At 31.7% G+C, this 21,434-nt stretch overlaps 1 protein-coding gene across 2 annotated transcripts in view; it reads right to left on the reverse strand.

Moving 5' to 3' along the window:
• LOC139491009 (uncharacterized) overlaps positions 1-19,521 on the reverse strand; it is a 335,932-nt gene extending 316,411 nt beyond the window's left edge. The window contains exons 1-4 of one of the 2 annotated variants that reach the window (XR_011656448.1): positions 18,564-19,521; positions 15,284-15,688; positions 12,491-12,604; positions 7,681-11,313 (exon numbers count right to left, since the gene is read on the reverse strand). Coding sequence is in view for 1 of the 2 variants with exons in the window: in XM_071278250.1 (XP_071134351.1) it covers positions 10,229-11,313; positions 12,491-12,604; positions 15,284-15,688; positions 18,564-19,251 (2,292 nt within the window). In the remaining variant the exon portion in view is untranslated. Of the gene's footprint in view, positions 1-2,397; positions 11,314-12,490; positions 12,605-15,283; positions 15,689-18,563 lie in introns of those variants that run through there. The other variant, XM_071278250.1, reaches the window with a different exon arrangement.
• Positions 19,522-21,434: the final 1,913 nt, after the last annotated feature.

Below are 21,434 nucleotides of genomic sequence, written 5' to 3' on the forward strand. Positions count from 1 at the left end.
ATACAGCAGTTTCAAAGGAGAAGATTTTTTAAAGTAAGTCAACATGATGAACAAATTGTGAAAAAAGTCTTTAAAGGGCAATAACTCCTTAAGGGGTCAATTGACAATTTTGGTCAAATTGACTTAATTGAAGATCTTACTTTGCTGAACATTATTGCTGTTTACAGTTTATTTCTATCTATAATTATATTCAAGATAATAAACAAAAACAGCAAAATTTCCTTAAAATTATCAATTCAGGGGCAGCAACCCAACAACAGGTTGTCTGATTCATCTGAAAATTTCAGGGCAGATAGATCTTGACCTGATAAACAATATTACCCAACGTCAGATTTGCTCTAAATGCTTTGGTTTTTGAGTTATAAGCCAAAAACTGCATTTGACCCCTATGTTCTATTTTTAGCAATGGCGACCATGTTTGTTGATAGATCATAACTTCGGATACAATTTACAAACTAGATACCCTAAGGAACATTCAGTTAAAGTTTGGAAGTATTTGGCCCAGTAGTTTCAGAGGAGAAGATTTTTGTAAAAGATAACTAAGATTTACGAAAAATGGTTAAAAATTGACTATAAAGGGCAATAACTCCTAAAGGGGTCAACTGACCATTTCCGTCATGTTGACTTATTTGTAAATCTTACTTTGCTGAACATTATTGCTGTTTACAGTTTATCTCTATCTATAATAATATTCAAGATAATAACCAAAAACAGCAAAATTTCTTTAAAATTACCAATTCAGGGGCAGTAACCCAACAACAGGTTGTCTGATTCATCTGAAAATTTCAGGGCAGATAGATCTTGACCTGATAAACAATATTATCTCATGTCAGATTTGCTCTAAATGCTTTGGTTTTTGAGTTATAAGCCAAAAACTGCATTTGACCCCTATGTTCTATTTTTAGCAATGGCGACCATGTTTGTTGATAGATCACAACTTCGGATACAATTTACAAACTAGATACCCTAAGGAACATTCAGTTAAAGTTTGGAAGTATTTGGCCCAGTAGTTTCAGAGGAGAAGATTTTTGTAAAAGATTACTAAGATTTACGAAAAATGGTTAAAAATTGACTATAAAGGGCTAGAACTCCTAAAGGGGTTAACTGACCATTTCCTTCATGTTGACTTATTTGTAAATCTTACTTTGCTGAACATTATTCCTGTTTACAGTTTATCTCTATCTATAATAATATTCAAGATAATAACCAAAAACAGCAAAATTTCCTTAAAATTACCAATTCAGGGGCAGCAACCCAACAACAGGTTGTCTGATTCATCTGAAAATTTCAGGGCAGATAGATCTTGACCTGATAAACAATGTTACTCCATGTCAGATTTGCTCTAAATGCTTTGGTTTTTGAGTTATAAGCCAAAAACTGCATTTGACCCCTATGTTCTAATTTTAGCAATGGCGACCATGTTTGTTGATAGATCATAACTTCGGATACAATTTACAAACTAGATACCCTAAGGAACATTCAATTAAAGTTTGGAAGTATTTGGCCCAGTAGTTTCAGAGGAGAAGATTTTTGTAAAAGATTACTAAGATTTACGAAAAATGGTTAAAAATTGACTATAAAGGGCAATAACTCCTAAAGGGGTCAACTGACCATTTCCGTCATGTTGACTTATTTGTAAATCCTACTTTGCTGAACATTATTCCTGTCTACAGTTTATCTCTATCTATAACAATATTCAAGATAATAACCAAAAACAGCAAAATTTCCTTAAAATTACCAATTCAGGGGCAGCAACCCAACAACAGGTTGTCTGATTCATCTGAAAATTTCAGGGCAGATAGATCTTGACCTGATAAACAATATTATCCCTTGTCAGATTTGCTCTAAATGCTTTGGTTTTTGAGTTATAAGCCAAAAACTGCATTTGACCCCTATGTTCTATTTTTAGCAATGGCGACCATTTTTGTTGATAGATCAAAACTTCGGATACAATTTATAAATAAGATACCCTAAGGAACATTCAGTTAAAGTTTGAAAGTATTTGGCCCAGTAGTTTCAGAGGAGAAGATTCTTGAAATAGTTTACGACGACGGATGCCAAGTGATGGCATAAGCTCACTTGTCCCTTCGGGACAGGTGAACTAAAAAATGAAACAATTCTAATGAGACATCTGACTTATAAAAAAACTATTTTCCAAACAAAATATGAAATTCATCAACCAACAACATCCACTGAACTACAGACTCCAGACTTGGGACATTCACATAAATAATATGACAGAGTTAAGCATGTTTGACCTTTAATGGTTTACTTTTACAAATTGTGACTTGGATGAGGAGTTGTCTCATGGGCACTCATACCACATCTTCTTATATCGATTGAAGGCAAATATTTAAATGTCACGTGCATTATAACGAATCAATAAAAAAAAAATGATTGAAGGCATAGCTTTATTGATAACAATTTTGACAATGTAGGATTTCTTGGATAGAAAAATATGAAAATAACAACACAGTGTACAAAGTATTCACTAAATATGTAAATCATTTACTTAGAAGTGCATAATTTGCCTGGAAAATATATATCTATCACTATAGTAATATTTGAAGAAAAATAATAAAAAGCATCATGGAATGCAAAAGAAAGAGATCTAAAAGCCCCAAAAAATCTTCTGTAATACAACATGCACACCCTTGTAAGTTTATACAAGTTAAAACCTACAGTTTTTGATGGGGTTTGTGTTGCTCAGTCTTTAATAATGATCATTGTTGGCTACTCTCCTTTTTTTCAAATTTGTAATAGTGTTGTCCCGTCTTTCTTAAACTTGTAGTTTTAGATTACACATAGGGTATCTCCTTAACATTTGGTATGTTAGATTACACATAGGGTATCTCCTTAACATTTGGTATGTTAGATTACACATAGGGTATCTCCTTAACATTTGGTTTAGATTACACATAGGGTATCTCCTTAACATTTGGTATGAAATAAGAACAAAAAGTATCATATATTTCACTGTAACTGCAAATAATATTCAAAACTAAAGTAAATATTAAGAACAGATTGAACAAAAAAATTAGAGCTTTCCGATCTAGTTATATCTACTTCATATTGTGTGGTTGTTGGCATTTAACACCCCTTTCAGCACTCAGTTATAATGTTCCAGCCAACTTTTATTGGTGGAGGATGGCAGAGTACCTGAAAAAAACACAGACCTTCAGCAGGAAAAAAATACCACTGAACGTACAGGATTAAACTGCTGTGAATTCAGAAATTATTGCATGCATTTATTATTGCAATTTTGTCATTTCAGACTTAAATGCGATTTTAATTTTAAAGATTTTGAGAAAAATCCAATTTAATTCATATAAAATATTTCAAAATGCAAGTTTAAATTATTCCGTTTACAACTCAGTCGCATTTTTCGCAATAATAAAAACCTCGCAATATGTTCTGAATTTACAGTACATCCCATTGTTGACAGGCTGGTGAAAACTTGATGAACTACAGATCACTTGGCCATGGAAACCTTTAATTTTTGAAGCATTCAAAGTTGTTGTGAAAGCAAGAAAATCCATTTCTGTCTGCAATGATTGTTTTTGATTTACAAAATAAATATCTATTGAAATGCAGACATTGCAGATGTACATCTGCAAAGAGTTAGGAAATATTTACTAAATATTCTATTTGATACAATTTTACTGATTGCTCTACTAATTTTTGCATGGAAACTGTGTCAAAAGTGTATATCTGATGTTTCCTGAATAAATGTTTACCAATATAAAAGCAAGTGACATTATTTTGGGACCAGGATATGTACCTGAAAATTACTATAAGAATAGTCCTGAAAATGCTTCACAAACTGAAAGGAAAATCAACTATTTAGGCACTGTTTTTATATACATTCTTTCAAAAGTTAACAATTTATTCAAATTAATATAATACTACAATCTGAATACACAATATTCAAAGGCAGTATAAATCAAATCAAAAATGTACTGAACCTCAAAGATAAAGTTTACTTTTGTTATCTAGAGAAAATGTGACAAAGATAGCACTTCTCAAAGACTTTGCTTTTTAGCAAGTTTTTAAGTGGTGAGGTATAATTGTTATATAGACAAAGAAAATTAATATGTAAAAAAAAAAGCTACAAGTTAACATTGCTTCAAATTTTCTTGAAATATTAACTTAAAGAACCTAATGACATTTTTCAACCATAAAATCCCCAAAATGAAAACCTGGTAATTGTTTAAGAGTGGTTTTATCACAAGTTCATAAGAACAATGTTTTTTTTTAAAAGTGCATCACATTTCTCAAAAAATTTCAGTATCATAAAATTGCAAGATATATTGATTGTTATTTAATTCGAAGGAAAAATTTCAATTATAAAATGTTTGATCAATCTAGTCTAAAACTTATCCACTTTTAGGATAACTGTGTTATTGCTTAAAATTAAAACAAAGTCAAATTGTTGAGATTGTGTTTGTTGCTTTAAGCGTCTTTAGCTTTCCAGTAACATACAGCAAAACATATAAAGGGTTGTTATAATTTACATTAAAGTGCGGCTACTGTAAGTTTCAAGCTTGTGATAACACATTTACAATCGGTCATTTGAACATTACTACAAAAGGGAATATTACAAAAAGGTACTTTTTTATTAATCATCTTTATAATCTGAGTGAATTACATGGGGGAAAACAGTAAAATTGTTTTCATAAATATATATATCATGTATATAAACAACATTGTTTTTTGGGACATAATTAAATCCTTCAAAGCTGCACAGCCATTTTGTTTCAAAATGACTCACCCCAAGCTTACGTTAACTTGATAAAATATTTTAACATTCTGTTAAAGCTGTTTCTGCACTTTAATTTTCAAATATCTATGCATAAATTACTAGCATTAAACCTTTTTAATTTCAATATCAGATTATGACAACATAAAACCATACACCAATCTGGATTTGTTGCTAGATTGGGAAAATAAATTGCTTACTGTAAATATTTGTCATCACAGGCCAAAAGTGATATTGATAAGGTGGAATTTCAATCGTACTTAATTCCAAGAAATAGAAATTTGTACTGATTTTATTTTATACTAAATACTACAATATTAATTTGCATTAATATTTTTTTGACATTTTAAGAATTTAATAATTTTGTAAATAAAACTCTACTATTAAACAAGGAGTACATATACTTTGCAGTTGCATTCATTAAAAAAAAAAAAATCAGTGGTGAGAAATAAAAATCACAAAGCAAATAACAAAATATAATATAGCTACTCCAATTAATTCTAAAAGAGTTAATCATGAATATAATAATTTGTGCCTAACTTCTGTATATTAGAAAGTGAAGGTATATCTTCTTCAAACATTATAAAAATAACATTATGTGTATAAATATACAAATAATAACATTTCCTGTATATCAATTCACTGTTTATGATTTCACCGGTATCATGGATTGCTACATTTATGTTATATTTTCCTGATTTATCAAGAATTCCTTTATATCATTAATTAATTGGAAGTACTTCCTACGAAATATCTATGAGAAGATAAAATTGCTAATGAGTCATTTAAAAAAAAAAAGATTAGAACAAATCAATGCAATATATAACTATCAGTATTTATCTGAGAGCCAAGTATTTTATGCAGGTAACAATAAATCATAATCAAATTTACTGTCAATCTTTGAAATTTATCATTTAGAAAATGTAGGTCTTATAATCTTAAGATTCAGGAAATTCATAGATAACATTCAAAGGATTCCCAAAAATTGATTCCAGTAATTTTTAAATTTCTAACAGCGCATAATCTAACTGTGGAAAACCTTCAAATTTTGTGAATATGATCCTCTTGTTGAATGGTAAAGTAAAATATACTTGTCAAATCTTAACAATCAGGAAAATATAACAGTAAAATTGAATATTAAAAACAGAATAAATTCTATAACAAATGCATAATAATACATTCCAATCGAAGGTCTTGTTCTGCCTATAAATAGAGTTAAGTCCCATTACATAAACAGACCTATAAGACTTATATAGGTCTTACAAGATTATTAGGCCTCTAACAAGAAAAGTTAATACTGTCGACTAAAATATATACTGTAAAATCAGAAATTTAAGTGAGCTTTAACTAATGCAAGTAGTTGACGTCTGACAAAAATGTGAAATTTAATTTAATCAATTTCAAAAAAATTTATGAAGGTATAACTACTTACATTATTGATTTAAGTTTATATTATTGCAAACCTGTTGCTTTCTGTCACATTTTTCACATTTATAAAAACATCGCCATAATTTTCTGAATTTACAATACATCTTTGATATTAAAATACACACTCTGTCAAGAATTTGCAACATCCAAATTAATAAATTTATACTTAACAATTTTTCTGTATTTTAATAACAAGGGTAAAACAAATACACTTCAGTACAAGGGAGACAACTTATATAAGCCATTGTCAAGTAAAAAATACAATATATATTACTGTTTACATTAAATTCTATCATATCGTAAATTAAATTCTTTAATTTCACTTTAATAACTACATTGATTATCTGTCAAAAAACTCAATCTCAAATCACCAATCCATCAAATTGAAAATGCAAGTTAAAAATTGATTACAAATTTGCTTAAATATCTTAGCACAACAAATTACACATACATATGATAATTATAAACATGAAGGAATGCTAGGTAATGTTATACCATACATAAAAAATTCAATGACATTAGAACAATAATGATAAATCTATAAAATTTGTACACAACATCAAAACAAAATAAACCAGTTTATTCAAAATAAAATTAAAATGCAAAACAATTATAACTTCAACAAACTGCATATCCTTTCATTGTAATTTTACAACATGCCCTACTATATAAATATTAAAAATTCATTGAAATACAGAGAGTATACTAACAGCATATCAAAACAATGCTAGACATAAAATAGGGAAAAAATCTTGTGGATTTAGAATTGATGCCATCTACGCTATGAATCCAACAATAAAACTTAATCTGCACTTTTAATGTTATTACTTACTTTCTAATACAGAGATATTTTTTATTCAAAGTAAACAATAGTGATTTTCCAGAAACCAACATTTTTTTTAGTTAAGGGCTGACCTTATTTACCCTGATAAATGAATAAATATTGATGCTCCATTCATACTAATAATATAAATTCAGTATTTCACTGGATTTCTTTACAATATAATTTGCATAGTAAACTTAATGTCTTATATCTCATTACATGCAATGAATTGTCGGAAAATAATTAGAACTTTTTGTCCTGGATCCGCCTATGAAACCCAATTCATATAAACATGTCTTGCATCTTAAAATGCCTTTAATATATATGGAAATGAAAAAAAGAATGAAAACAAAAATTCAATGGAGCAAGATGATAATTATTGACCACTTGTTATCTTAACAATGAGTATTTAATCCTTCTGAATTAAGTTGCAAGAACCAAGGTTTAAATAACATACACCATACCGATATTGTTTTTTAATATTCCAACAGGTTAAATTTACAAATTTTCGATCTTTTTCCAATTTTTGCAAAGTTCATAAACATATTGATTTTCCTTGTTTATCAATAAAGCCATATGAACAGAAATCCTTGCATGCTTGAATAAGTATTTTCAAATGTGTATGTAGTTAGAAGATACAATTTAATTCTTGGTCAAGAATTTTAACCACCAGGAGTTTTATAAACATGTTAATGATCAATTTATCACCAAAGAAGCAAATCTAGTTCTTGAAGAGTTGAGAACATCAATAGTAAAATTAACTTTTTTAAATCAAGGCATTTATTGTTTCGAGTACTCTTACATCAAAAATAAAGGAAATTTCCTGTTTGAAGAAATAAGATCAAATACAGGAAGATGAAAAGTACAGAATATGTAATTCTTTATAAAGCAAAAGAACAAGAATGTGTCCATAGTATACGGATGCCCCACTCGCACTTAGAATCTTATTCATTCGACTGTGAAATTGGTATAAAAACTCTAATTTGGCATTAACATTAGAAAGATCATATTGTAAGTAACATGTGTACATTGTACTAAGTTTCAAGTTGATTGAACTAAAAATTAATCAAAAACTTGAACATGAGGTGGAACAGACAGACAAACTGACAAACAAACTGTTCCACAGACCAAAAAAAAATATGCCCCTCTACTATTGTAATTACAAATTTCATCTAAACTAGTTGTAATAAAAATATATAGAAAAACAATTTTATAGAATTCTAAGGGGAGCCCACATACATTCAATAAATATCAATTTTCATGTTCTTATTTAATAAGAATGACTTTCCTTTGAATAGATAATCATCTAATACAAAGGTTACAATATCATCCATATATTTGAAGAACTCTCACACTATGAACAGGTACAACAGGTGTATCTGAATAATTTGATTTAGCATAAAAATGCAGATATATATAAAATAATATTTCATATACAAATTCACCTTTTTATTCAAAACATTATAAATCATTATCCTAGTGTATTTTTTATCTTTTTTTTTTCATGGGATACCATACATGCCATATATATATTTACTGTCAAATCCAAAACTGACATATCATAAATAATGCCTCGTTCACATAGACATTTAATTCTAATTGAATTCGAATCGAATTCGTTAATTGCGTTCACACACTCTTCTTTTTTAATTCGAATTATCCAATTCGCTTTAGAAATACGCTTTTGTGAATACGAATATGGACAGTAAAGCAAATTTGACGCGCATTGCAATTAGAATTAGAATTGACATTAGGAAGTAATTCGTTTCAAATGCGAATTTAACTTATTCGAATTGGCTAATGCGAATAGAATTCCAATTACGTATGAACTCAGCATTAGAAGTATTCAGAAATACTGACTTGAAATTAACAATTGTTTGATTAATACAATATAATCAAATATATAAGGACACATACCTCAAATATGCAGTTTAAAAAGATATTATCAGAATTGGAATTTGACTAGTTACGAAATGACAACAATCTTGTAAATTTCATTTGTAGGATCTTAATACAATGTACAACAAAATCTTCATTGAATTTAATATTATTAATATTTCACACATTTTTCAAGCTTTTAACATGTTTAATTCTTAAATTTTTGTCATGCCTCAGAATAGAAATATTCTCAGTGTCTCCAGTAAACTGCACTGCAGTTGTGACAGTAAACTTCCTAATTGATGTGTCAACTCTTCAACTAGAGTACTGTTATTAAATTATTTATGCCTTACTCTTAACTCTTAATATCAGCTATAGTCCTTTCATCTGCCAGAAAAAAGAAGTAATGGTACCAAGAAGCATTGAACATAATTTCAACTCTTCAAAATACCCAATTTATAGTTAGGCTTAAAGAAGCAGACTACATTAGGACAGTTTGAGGTAAACAATGGTAATCGATATCATAAAAGATGAATATTAAGCACAAATACAAAAAATTGCTAAAAATGCATATGCTTAACAATGGACAATATTTAAAAATGTTTTATACTTAAATACAAAAATATCAAAAGGAAATACACTATACAACAAAAAACATAACATAAAATAAGCATCAAAAATAGAATCTGGTAACAAATGCAAGGAAACAAAAGTTTATTATACAAACATGTATATATTACTTCCTCCTTAAAATAAACCCTTCTTTTAAAATTAGTGATTTATAATAAAACTTTCATTCAAAATTAGCAGTTTATAATAAACCCTTCATTTAAATTATAATTGCACTCTCTGTCATCTAAAACAAATGGTAGACACTAAAACTACATTTAACTACAACATTACTTTAAAATAATTTGAAGTTATCACCTCTTCTTTATCACAATCACATTAAAACACCCTCAAATTTTACACATTAAATTTGTTCACTGATAAACTACACCAAAAGTCCATTCACTGATAAACCTTCCTCTTCTGTCTCTGTGACACTGTATGCATACCATACAATAGTCTGTAACTGTCTTTTCCGGTTATAAAACAGCTTCTATCATCACATACCACATAATGGAAAGCAAATTAGTCCTTCTGTGTACTACAACACAGAAAAAAAACAATGACCACATCTCTTAAAAACACTGAACATTGCCATCATTTCCCAAATGAAATGATCTCATCCCATGAATCCTTTCTCAGCAAAAACTTGCTTCTGTCTGGGACTCCTAAAAATGAAATACCAGCAAAGCTGCCAAAATAGACTTCCAACAAATGATTTTGGAAAGTTTTCATTTTGGTTTTGGATCCATCTTCATTTTCATCAGTCCTGGGCGAACTGGAAAATATGCAGGATTGTCCTCTCTTTTGTACAAACTTTTGTTTTGGATGAAGTTTTGAAAAGCTGGCGCTTTTGATAACATATTATGTGTATGTACTGAAACCGGTTCAGTTGTCATTAATGGCATTGGTTGGGTATTTGCCATTAATGGATGATGATGTGAGATCATCAGGGGTACAGGCTGAGCGTTTATAGCCTTGGATGGTAGAAGGTGTCTTGGTAGTAGCTGCGACGGTTGTGAGACCATCACAGGTAGTAACTGAGTATTAATTGTTACAGGCTTTGATACAGGCTGCGATTGAGTTGCCATTGATGCATGAATGGGTTCCAGTCCTTCAGTGGAGGCAAACTTTTTCTTGGCAGGATCATCATCACCATCTATTTTGGTCCCTGCAACCAGATCTGACAGACTCCTTTTTTTCATAGGTTTAAATTTGTCTAGTAACTTTGAATAGTAGTCTGATTTCTCTGCGCCTGTGTTCGGAATGTTATTTTTGAGGCTATTCCTCTCTCCTAGCAAAGCTGACACAACAGCAATATCCATATCATTGCTGGAATAAAATAATCTAGACTGGACTGGTTCTGATATCATAGGGGATCCATCTCTATTGTGAACCAGTACTTGTACACTTTCTGGTATCCCAGTCATTAAAACTGTATCTTGGGAAGGCACCGTCATTTTCAAATTTTCCATAGATGCACAATGTGTTCCCGAAGACGTATCAAAGTCAAACTGTCTGACTGAAACACTAAATTCCTTGTCTGATTTTTCAATGCTGTCTGCTTTTGTCAAGCTTATCGTAGGTTTAATAAGGGGTGAAGGTGATACTCCTCGTTTTGGTTGGATTGGACTCGATGATCCTAGGAGCTGGTTGCCATTAGGCAAACGATTGTCATTCCTGGATGGTGAATCAATGCTTCTGTTGAAATCATCCATGCTATTTTGTCGTGATCTTGGGTCGTCAAAACTTCCTTGGCGGGAATCCATACTTGTCTGACGTGACTGATCTACTGGACTACACATTACAACCAAACCTGTAAATAAATGTATTCAACCAATGTAATTCATTTTTATCTAACAAAAAAAATGACAAAACAAAACTTTCTACATTTCAAGTGTAAATGTAAATGTATATATAAGACTGAAAAGATTTCCTATTTTTTCTGGGATACAGATTTTGTTACAGATGTGATGCTATAATAAATTTTAAAAAAGTTCAAATTTGATCTGTGTCTTGTTGTAAACTTTATAAAATTTGGTTGAAGCAAACTTAAGTTAGAGAACGGATAATAGAACACTTTTGACTTTGTTTTTGTGCACGTGTTATTTACTATATCTGCTATAATTGTATGAATGTGAATTAATTACAAGACTTAATAAACATGCAAGTTGTGTCTTTAAGAAATTGAGTAAAATTTGTTTCATAATATAGAAGTTGTGTAATACATGAGAATACTTTTCCAGTGTTTGCAATTAATATCAACAGCACTTTTACCAATCTATATACATGTACACAAATTTTAAAAAATCACCTATAATAAATCAGATTTCTCAGTATACATGGTATATGACTTTAAGGGCATACGATACAGTTACAGGGGAGGTAATGACGTTGCTAACGTAAATGGTTATTTTCGCGACGTCAAACTATGACTTCAGTTTACGACTGATTTTTATCATTCAAACTTACATTGTATCCAACTTGAAAACGAGTTCATGGACCCCTCTTTCTTAAAATGCCATTTGGCTTGGTTACGCGAGAAGATTATGTGTGCCAATTTTCATGAAAACGTAAATAGTGCAAATGTTTTTAATTTGATAAATATACAGCAAAAAATGATTTTTTTTCTATATTCATGAACATTTGATAAATGTGTGTTATTTCTGAATAAAAAATGTATGAATTTTTAGGAAACTTGTAAAATACAGAAATTACAAATTATTTAACAAAAACAATTTGTGTTTATCTTTTAAAACAAAAAAGTTATGTCTTTCTTTTGAAAGGGAAATTACGTCCACAAATCCGAATTTTGAGCAAATATACAAAATTTCATTTTACTAAAAAATTAGCACATGAAGGTATATTTTTTATTACATATATAATTTAATCAGGTAAATAATAGACTATATGGAAATTTTTAACAAAATGTAAATACAGGATCAAAACTGTATCGTATGCCCTTAATGTCTTTATCATATATATAAACAAACCTCCTCCATCTAATTCTACACGGAATGTCTTTAACCAGTCTACAAATGTGCGAATGTCTTTCACCTCTAACCCATGTACTGTTTCCAATACTTTCATTTTTGCCTGTCTCAATCCTAACATAAATGTAATAAAAATTTAAATGTAGAATAACATAAATAAACTTTTTATCATATTAACTCTCAATCCAAAAAAGGTGACTAGTGCAATAATATAAACTAGAGGCTCTAAAGAGCCTGTGTCGCTCACCTTGGTCTATGTGAATATTAAACAATGGACACAGATGGATTCATGACAAAATTGTGTTTTGGTGATGGTGATGTGTTTGTAGATCTTACTTTACTAAACATTCTTGCTGCTTACAATTATCTCTATCTATAACAGTACTTTCTGTGGAAAATGTTTTTGAAAATCTTCAAATTTTAAGAAAATTGTTAAAAATTGACTATGAAGGACAATAACTCCTTAGGAGGTCAATTGACTATTTTGGTCATACTGACTTATTTTTAGTTCTTACTTTGCTGTACATTATTGCTGTTTACAGTTTATCTCTATCTATAATAATATTCAAGATAAAAACAAAAAAACAGCAAAATTTCCTCAAAATTACCAATTCAGGGGCAGCAACCTAATAAACGTTTATCCGATTCATCTGAAAATTCCAGGGCAGATAGATCGTGACCTGATCAACAAATTTACTTCCTGTCAGATTTGCTCTTAATGCTTTGGTTTGTGAGTTATAAGCCAAAAACTGCATTTTACCCCCATGTTCTATTTTTAGCCATGGCGGCCATCTTGGTTTGTTGACCGAGTTACCGGACACATTTTTTAACTAGATACCCCAATGATGATTATGGCCAAGTTTGGTTAAATTTGGCCCAGTAGTTTCAGAGGAGAAGATTTTTCTAAAAGATTACTAAGATATACGAAAAATGGTTAAAAATTGACTATAAAGGGCAATAACTCCTAAAGTGGTCAACTGACCATTTTGGTCATGTTGACTTATTTGTAGATCTTATTTTGCTGAACATTATTGCTGTTTACAGTTTATCTCTATCTATAATAATATTCAAGATAATAACCAAAAACAGCAAAATTTCCTTAAAATTACCATTTCAGGGGCAGCAACCCAACAACCGATTATCCGATTCATCTGAAAATTCCAGGGCAGATAGTTCGTGACCTGATCAACAATTTTACATCCTGTCAGATTTGCTCTAAATGCTTTGGTTTTTGAGTTATAAGCCAAAAACTGCATTTTACCCCTATGTTCTATTTTTAGCCGTGGCGGCCATCTTGGTTGGTTGGCCGGGTCACTGGACACATTTTTTAAACTAGATACCCCAATGATGATTGTGGCCAAGTTTAGTTAAATTTGGCCAGTAGTTTCAGAGGAGAAGATTTTTCTAAAAGATTACTAAGATTTACGAAAAATGGTTAAAAATTGACTATAAAGGGCAATAACTCCTAAAGTGGTCAACTGAACATTTTGGTCATGTTGACTTATTTGTAGATCTTACTTTGCTGAACATAATTGCTGTTTCAGTTTATCTCTATCTATAATAATATTCAAGATAACCAAAAACAGCAAAATTTCCTTAAAATTACCATTTCAGGGGCAGCAACCCAACAACGAAATGTCCGATTCATTTGAAAATTTCAGGGCAGATAGATCTGGACCTGATGAACAATATTACCCCATGTCAGATTTGCTCTAAATGCTTTGGTTTTTGAGTTATAAGCCAAAAACTGCATTTTACCCCTATGTTCTATTTTTAGCCATGGCGGCCATCTTGGTTGGTTTGGCGGGGCACCAGACACATTTTTTAAACTAGATACCCCAATGATGATTGTGGCCAAGTTTGGTTAAATTTGGCCCAGTAGTTTCAGAGGAGAAGATTTTTGTAAAAGTTAACGCAGGACGACGACGGACGACGACGGACGCCAAGTGATGAGAAAAGATCACTTGGCCTTTCGGCCAGGTGAGCTAAAAAGACTATAATATTCATCTTATCAAAATGAATCAACAAAATATGATAAATAAATAGTACTGAGATAATGCATATATTTTGTCTGCTCTATGGTAGGGTTGTTGTCTCTTTGTCATATTCCCCATTTCCATTCTCAATTTTATTTCTTTAATTGTGTATTTACAATTGATCTATCCTGAAACTTTTATAATCCAGATCACTTTATTCTTTAGTTGTTCCTCAAGTCATTGTACATGTTGTATGTCTATATATCGTTAAAGACTAGAATTTACTAGTCAATATGATTCAAATCATTATAGTCCTAAAGTGACTTCCTAATACTAATACTATGCGGAAAGCATGCAGAGTTTCAAACACAAACAAAACATATTTCACAAACAAGAATGTGTCTCCAAGTACACAGATGCCCCACTCGCGCTATCATTGTCTATGTTCAGTGGACTGTGAAATTGGGGTCAAAACTTTAATTTGAAAGATCATATATCATAGGGAACATGTGTACTAAGTTTCAAGTTGATTAAACTTCAACTTCTTCAAAAACTACCTTGACCAAAAACTTTAACCTGAAGCGAACGGACGGACGCACAGACAAGAAAACATAATGCCCCTCTACTATCGTAGGTGGGGCATAAAAATGACACCCCATGATGTGACATTTGCAGATTTTTTAGCAAATAAAAAATTTGCAGTGACCTATGAGCTCCATTTATTTCAAGAAATAATAATACATATGTATATAGTACTTTGACTTCTTTTGACTAGTTTTCAAATACTAGAGAGTAGTTCAATAGTCTATTTTTTTACCAGAATTTGGGTTCTCCTCCTCGTCTTTAACATCTGAACAAACGGATGACACATCTGTCATACATGCATCTTCTGAACCTTTGGATCTCGTCAACGGAGAATTAATTCTTCTGAGACTGAGGTCAAGTAGAGTAGACCTTTTCAGGGCGTCCTTACACATCTTCTCAATGAGTGGGATGTAAGTGCTTTTGATTGCATGATTTGTATAGTTTTCTGTTAAACCTGCCATGGAACACATCCTAGTCATAATTTTACTAAGGGTACTATTTCCAAGTGGTGTATTGTCATACCAGACCAAATCTGATGCTACAAAGGAACGCTTGGGTCTCTGCCAAAACATTTCAGTCATTGGATGAAGATGGGAAACATACTTCTGAAAGGATGCAACAGGACACCTATGATCACCTGAAAAGTAATAAAATCTGAATAAGGTACATGTATATTTACAGCAACGAAATAGGTATTTATCATATATCTAGGTCAGAGTATACATGTACTGTGTTATGATATTATATGATTATAGACTCTAGGATGTGTATTGATTTTTACGTTAATGCTATATTGGCTTTGAACTAGCTTTTAGTAACTGCAAGTTATCTTAGATCAGTAACTGTTTAGACTCTTTGTTAATTGATTTTGAGCTGTGAGTCGATCTAATGAGTCAAGCCTTTTAATACAAGAGTTTTTTCTCGTCTTGTACAAATGTACTTTTACACAACTGTCCCAGTTTAGGCTCACAAATATACTTAACCCTGCCATGCTATGTATGTGCCTGTGCAAAGTCTGCAGCCTTTTATGGTTTTTCATGCTGATTTGGTTTTTTTTAAATAAAGAAATTGAAATATTAACATTACAACCAAGTTCCTTGATGACCCACAATATTCATTTAACACTTGATCAATCTTATAAATGTAGTGCCTAGTTCTGTTAAACAATAAAACAAGTTTAACAAAACTAACATGGAATCAAGGTTGAACAATAACTTGACAAATTTTTGTCTAATTTTCTAGGACCATGATAAATATATGGAAACAGAGCTTTTGGTTGACAAATTAAAAATAATTTAAAGCCTCAAATGTAAGTTGTAAACACAGATAATTTTTTTAGAATCATTAGCATGATGATTCTGTCCATTATCCTGGTTGTCTTTTGAGCATTATTTATGATCACTCTTGGTTATACATGTACATATGAATTTTTTCCATTTATTTGAAATGCCATAATTTTTGGACATCCTCTCTAGGACAAATCTACCTTGTTATTGACCAACTAGATATCCCCATTGCAGGAATTTTTCATGCTATTATCAATTATCACACCATCATCAGACCTAGGTATACTGATGAGCTAATAAGCCTTGATTTCTATTATTTGCATGATTCTTGTACTTATGAATTGAAATAATAACTTACAAATTGAGAAAAATGGCATTAAAAAGTAACCCCCCCTTTTTTCCCCCTCCAAAGACCTTCTTATCTTAGTACCATGACTCAAAAGACAATTACCTAACTGTCTTAAAGATAGAAGGATAAGGACAGATTTTGAGTTAGTCTAATAACCTGTAATAACACATGCAAGATATTAAAAGTAATAACCCTATAGAGTTATATCCCTGACTGATTAATGAGAAAATGGATACAATTTGAGTTTTCTTTCTTTGTGTTCGAAGGTGCTCTAACAGGTTTATACACAGTAATAAAATAAACTTCAAAATCAGTAACCATTAATTTTTTCTGGTATATTTTGTGAAATTCAGGATAATGATTTGTTTTACAATCCTGATATCAAAATTCCGGCCGAGGCATGAAAATCAGGACAATACTGCCAAAATAAGGATAGTTGGCAGGTCTGTATCATCGCCATTGAGCAACTATAGTATATGTTATACCATTATATTTTACCTAGTTAATCATGTGACTATAGTTACACTCAGGGTTTCCCCTGGATCAATTATTTTTTTCGCCACCTCTTTCGCCAAAACAATATAATTTTCGCCACTTTATTATTAATTTTTCGCCAAGTAACACAAATGTATTTTTCTTTTAAAAATTTCCTTTTTTTCATACCCCCTCCCCCTTAATAAGAAGTGGATTTTACAACAAAACAAAACATTTCATCACTTGAAATTGATCCATCGTGTAAGGTGTAGTCATTAAATTGACCCTATCATTAGGGTTACTGTCATGCCAACCTTTTGGATAGATTTCTTCATAACGACAGTTTTCTTTTCTATACCATCGTAAATAAGTAAAACTATATATTTGAAACACGTGTGTCACTGAAACGACTTTAAAGTACCCACTCAAATCAATTATCTATATAAAGTTAAATGATAAAGTTTTAAATCAGAGACCTTTCTTGCTTTTGATCATTTTTCGTCATAACAACAGTTTTCTTTTGTGGACTATCATTAAAAGAAGGAGAGGAAGCGTAAAAATTTTACTTCAAACACGTGCGTCGCGAAGTGGTTAATAAATCTTTTTTGTGGCATGTGATAGAAGCCATTTAACCATATCATTTTGTCATATCATACAATCAACACCTTTACTGATTAGTCCTTTGATGTCTATAGCTATAAATGCAATCAGCTGATTATTGATTTTCTGTCAAAATCTTAACGAGTTCAAGGTGAATTCCGAGTATTGTCTGATCGGTAAAGTCAGAGAAACCCGAAAAAAAGTAAATAAACAAGATGGCTGAAAATAAATCGATATATATATTTCTTTCGCCAAATTCTTTCGCCAATGACGAATTTTAATCGCCACAATTATTATTTTTTCGCAAATTGCGAAAATGGCGACCGCCAGCGGAAACCCTGGTTACACTACAATAGACCACTTCGAGTTCATCCGTTACTGGGAAAAACTCTTCAATTATGCACACCTTTACGACGTCATTTACCGGAAAGTGGGGATTACATTTTGTACCTGTATCCCTGCACTCTTACCGTTCATCAAGCGTCTTAGTGATCGTCATTGTGCAGAATAGACTAGAAATAAATTTTGTTTCGTGAGTACTTAATCACAACCCCCTATTGACAGCAGTGCTGAGTGTCAATTATGAGAATTTAATTCGCTGAATTATTTTGTGCAATATAGCATTATAGTTTTCCAACCACTCACTTATCATTAGAACAGAAGTGACAATGCCCCTAAACGCACGAATGATGCTCACTAAAAACAAGAGTTTTTGACAGAAATGCATTGAACTGGAAAGTTGTCTATTGAAACCATTGCCTAAACGTTAACTAAAAACATACATGACATAATGTTGTTCGTACCTGGTCTTTCATACATTTTCTCTCCGACCTGTGAACCTTGCATGACTGGTTCGTTGTCTGATAACCCTCCAACTAATTCTTTGAAGCTAAATTTAGGATGATATTTTAGCCATACATATTTTCGTCCATCAGTATCTGTTGAAACATCAAAATCAATCTTGGACATTACTCGCAAGAAATCTTTCCCTCTGTTGCATATATACAGGTTTATGTCAAAGAAAACCTTGTTCTGTAGTGTGTCAGGTTGATCTGTGTTCATAGCAGGACCTAGATAAATGTGTTTCAGGTCATCTGAATCAATAAGAAGTCGGTGACACCTCCTGGGTGTCTGTCTAATTGTTATATCAAAAACTGCATTTGCATGATCAAATGATTTATCTCGGAGGATGTCAATGTTTGATTTCTTTGCAAAGTATCTTTGTAAACCTGCTCTAATATATTTGAGGGAAATAGATTCTGGAACATCGTCACGATTCTTAACAGACGTATAGAACTCTTTGAGGTATGCTGCAAGTTGAGTGTTCGGTAGGCTTGTGACATTGCTAAGGCTGTGGCCTTTTGCTGTCACAAATTCTCTCAGGTAGTGAATGGCTGTACGTATGACCACCTCCGGTTCTTCTTCATCGTCACCCACACATTCTTCTTCTGTTTCTTGTTTTTCCAAACTCTTGTTCCGATGCTCCATCATGTTTCTGTTTTTGTGTGACGAAAAAATGAACACCGGAAGTTAATTATTTTGTAGGGGTGTTTACAATTTATTTTCGAAAATAAATTTTAAAACAATGAAAAATGGTTGATCTTTGCATTGGTTTCTTTATAACTATTTAATCTATTTCTGATCAAAAGAAGTGGAGCCTGTGTGATCATTTATTTATATAACATGCCAACTTCATATCGGGCAACACCCCTATTTTTTTCCAATGAATTGACCAACTGTGAATCCGGCAATGTAGTCATCGCAGTAATGTGGGTGACGTCATTTTGTTCGATTGACTTGCGTAATGACCTCTTACTCGTCATCGTGGGCGAACGTTACCTCAGCGAGCACTGTTGGCAACGAAGCGATCGTGGTGGTTTCTCCGAGGTCCGCGATTAGAACTTTTAAAAATGTTATTTTCTGAGGTTATTTGTCTGCTGAAAACATTTAGAAATAAAGGCAAATATGAATAGTAAATAAAATTCATATCATTTTAAAGAAAATTGACGGATTCATATTTGTTTTGAAAAGGTAGTTTAATTAACAGTATATCTAACAGTCATATAAATGTTCCTGATTAGGATTCCAATTGTTAATTCATGCTTAAATTCGCAATTAAACAAAATTTATTGAAGGAAAATCAACGTTATACCTTGATTTGACAGATTTAAGTAATATATCTGTTTCGATATCAGCCACAGTGACTGCTTATGCAATCATGTAAATTAAATTTTCGTTTTCTGCTCGAAAGATATGTGCTTTCAATATCCAAAGAATTTCTATATGGAGAAACATCATACTTTTTCGTCCTGTAAAATATCACAGCACAACTTGAAGGGTTCTGAAATATCATCTATTAAATGCTCCATGAGTAGATCCTGTGGCGGATCGGCATAGTATGGCAACAATGAGCAATTAAAGCCTATACCTCAAAGTCAGCTATATAAAAGGCCCCGAAAAGACAAAGTAAAACATCCCAAAGGAGAAACCTAACAGCCTAATTTATGTACAAAAAATGATTGAAAAACAAATATGTAACACATAAACAAACAACCACTGAATTACAGGTTCCTAAGTTGGGTTATCTGTACATTCCTTATAAGGGGACGACCATTTGATATTCGGGGGGGGGGGGGGGGGGGCAGGAGGATTTTTGTAAACTAAGAGGACAGATTATTCATTTTCTGCACTATTGAAGCAAGATTTTTCATTTTCATTAAAGCAAGGGACTGATTATTCATTTTCACAACTATATTTTTGATATTCGAAAATATACAATTTTTAAATGATTTGTTTATTATAAATAATACCTGGGAACAGTATATCTAACAAAGTCAATATATATGTTCCTGATAATACATATAGTATAGTCAAGTCATTATGTACCATTTATTTAGATTAACCACCCCCTCTGCAGAAATGAATTAATATTTTAAATTCCCAACTGCATATACATGTATTGCATACATACATAGTATTAAATATTTGTTATAACTAGACTTTGAAGGGTCTTGGAGCCACTGAAGGCCCAAGAAGCAATAGAACAAATGATGCAAAATCATGCTTTCTGGGTGTACCGAAGACCCTTTCATAATCTGAAAATGAAGTTTTGTTTTAATAATTTTTTGACAATATTTATTATGGTCTCAATTAAAGCAAAATGTATAAATTTAGTGTAAAACTGAAGTTTCTTGGGACAACATCAAAAGACTAATGTGCATGATAGAGCAAAACTGGAATTCACATAATAAAGTCTGTGGCTGCCGTTTTTTTTTTAGCTCATCTGGCCCGAAGGTCCAAGTGAGCTTTTCTCATCACTTGGCGTCCGGCGTCTGTCGTCCGTCGTCATCCGTCGTTGTCGTCCGTCGTCGTTAACTTTTACAAAAATCTTCTCCTCTGAAACTACTGTGCCAAATTTAACCAAACTTGGCCAAAATCATCATTGGGGTATCTAGTTTAAAAAAAACTGTGTCCGGTGACCTGCCAAACCAACCAAGATGGCCACCATGGCTAACCAGGGCGCAGCTTTATACGACCGCAGAGGTTGAACTGTAACGTGTAACCAGGCGTTTATATCTCAAACGTCCGTTCCAGTAAATACTTGGATCCAAGTTGTCCACAAACAATACGGTAATACTAAGAACTACAACTATCTATGTTATGCACAATGAACT

The sequence above is a fragment of the Mytilus edulis genome, chromosome 10 (genome assembly GCF_963676685.1).
Source record: "Mytilus edulis chromosome 10, xbMytEdul2.2, whole genome shotgun sequence".
Taxonomy (NCBI): Eukaryota; Metazoa; Mollusca; class Bivalvia; order Mytilida; family Mytilidae; genus Mytilus; species Mytilus edulis.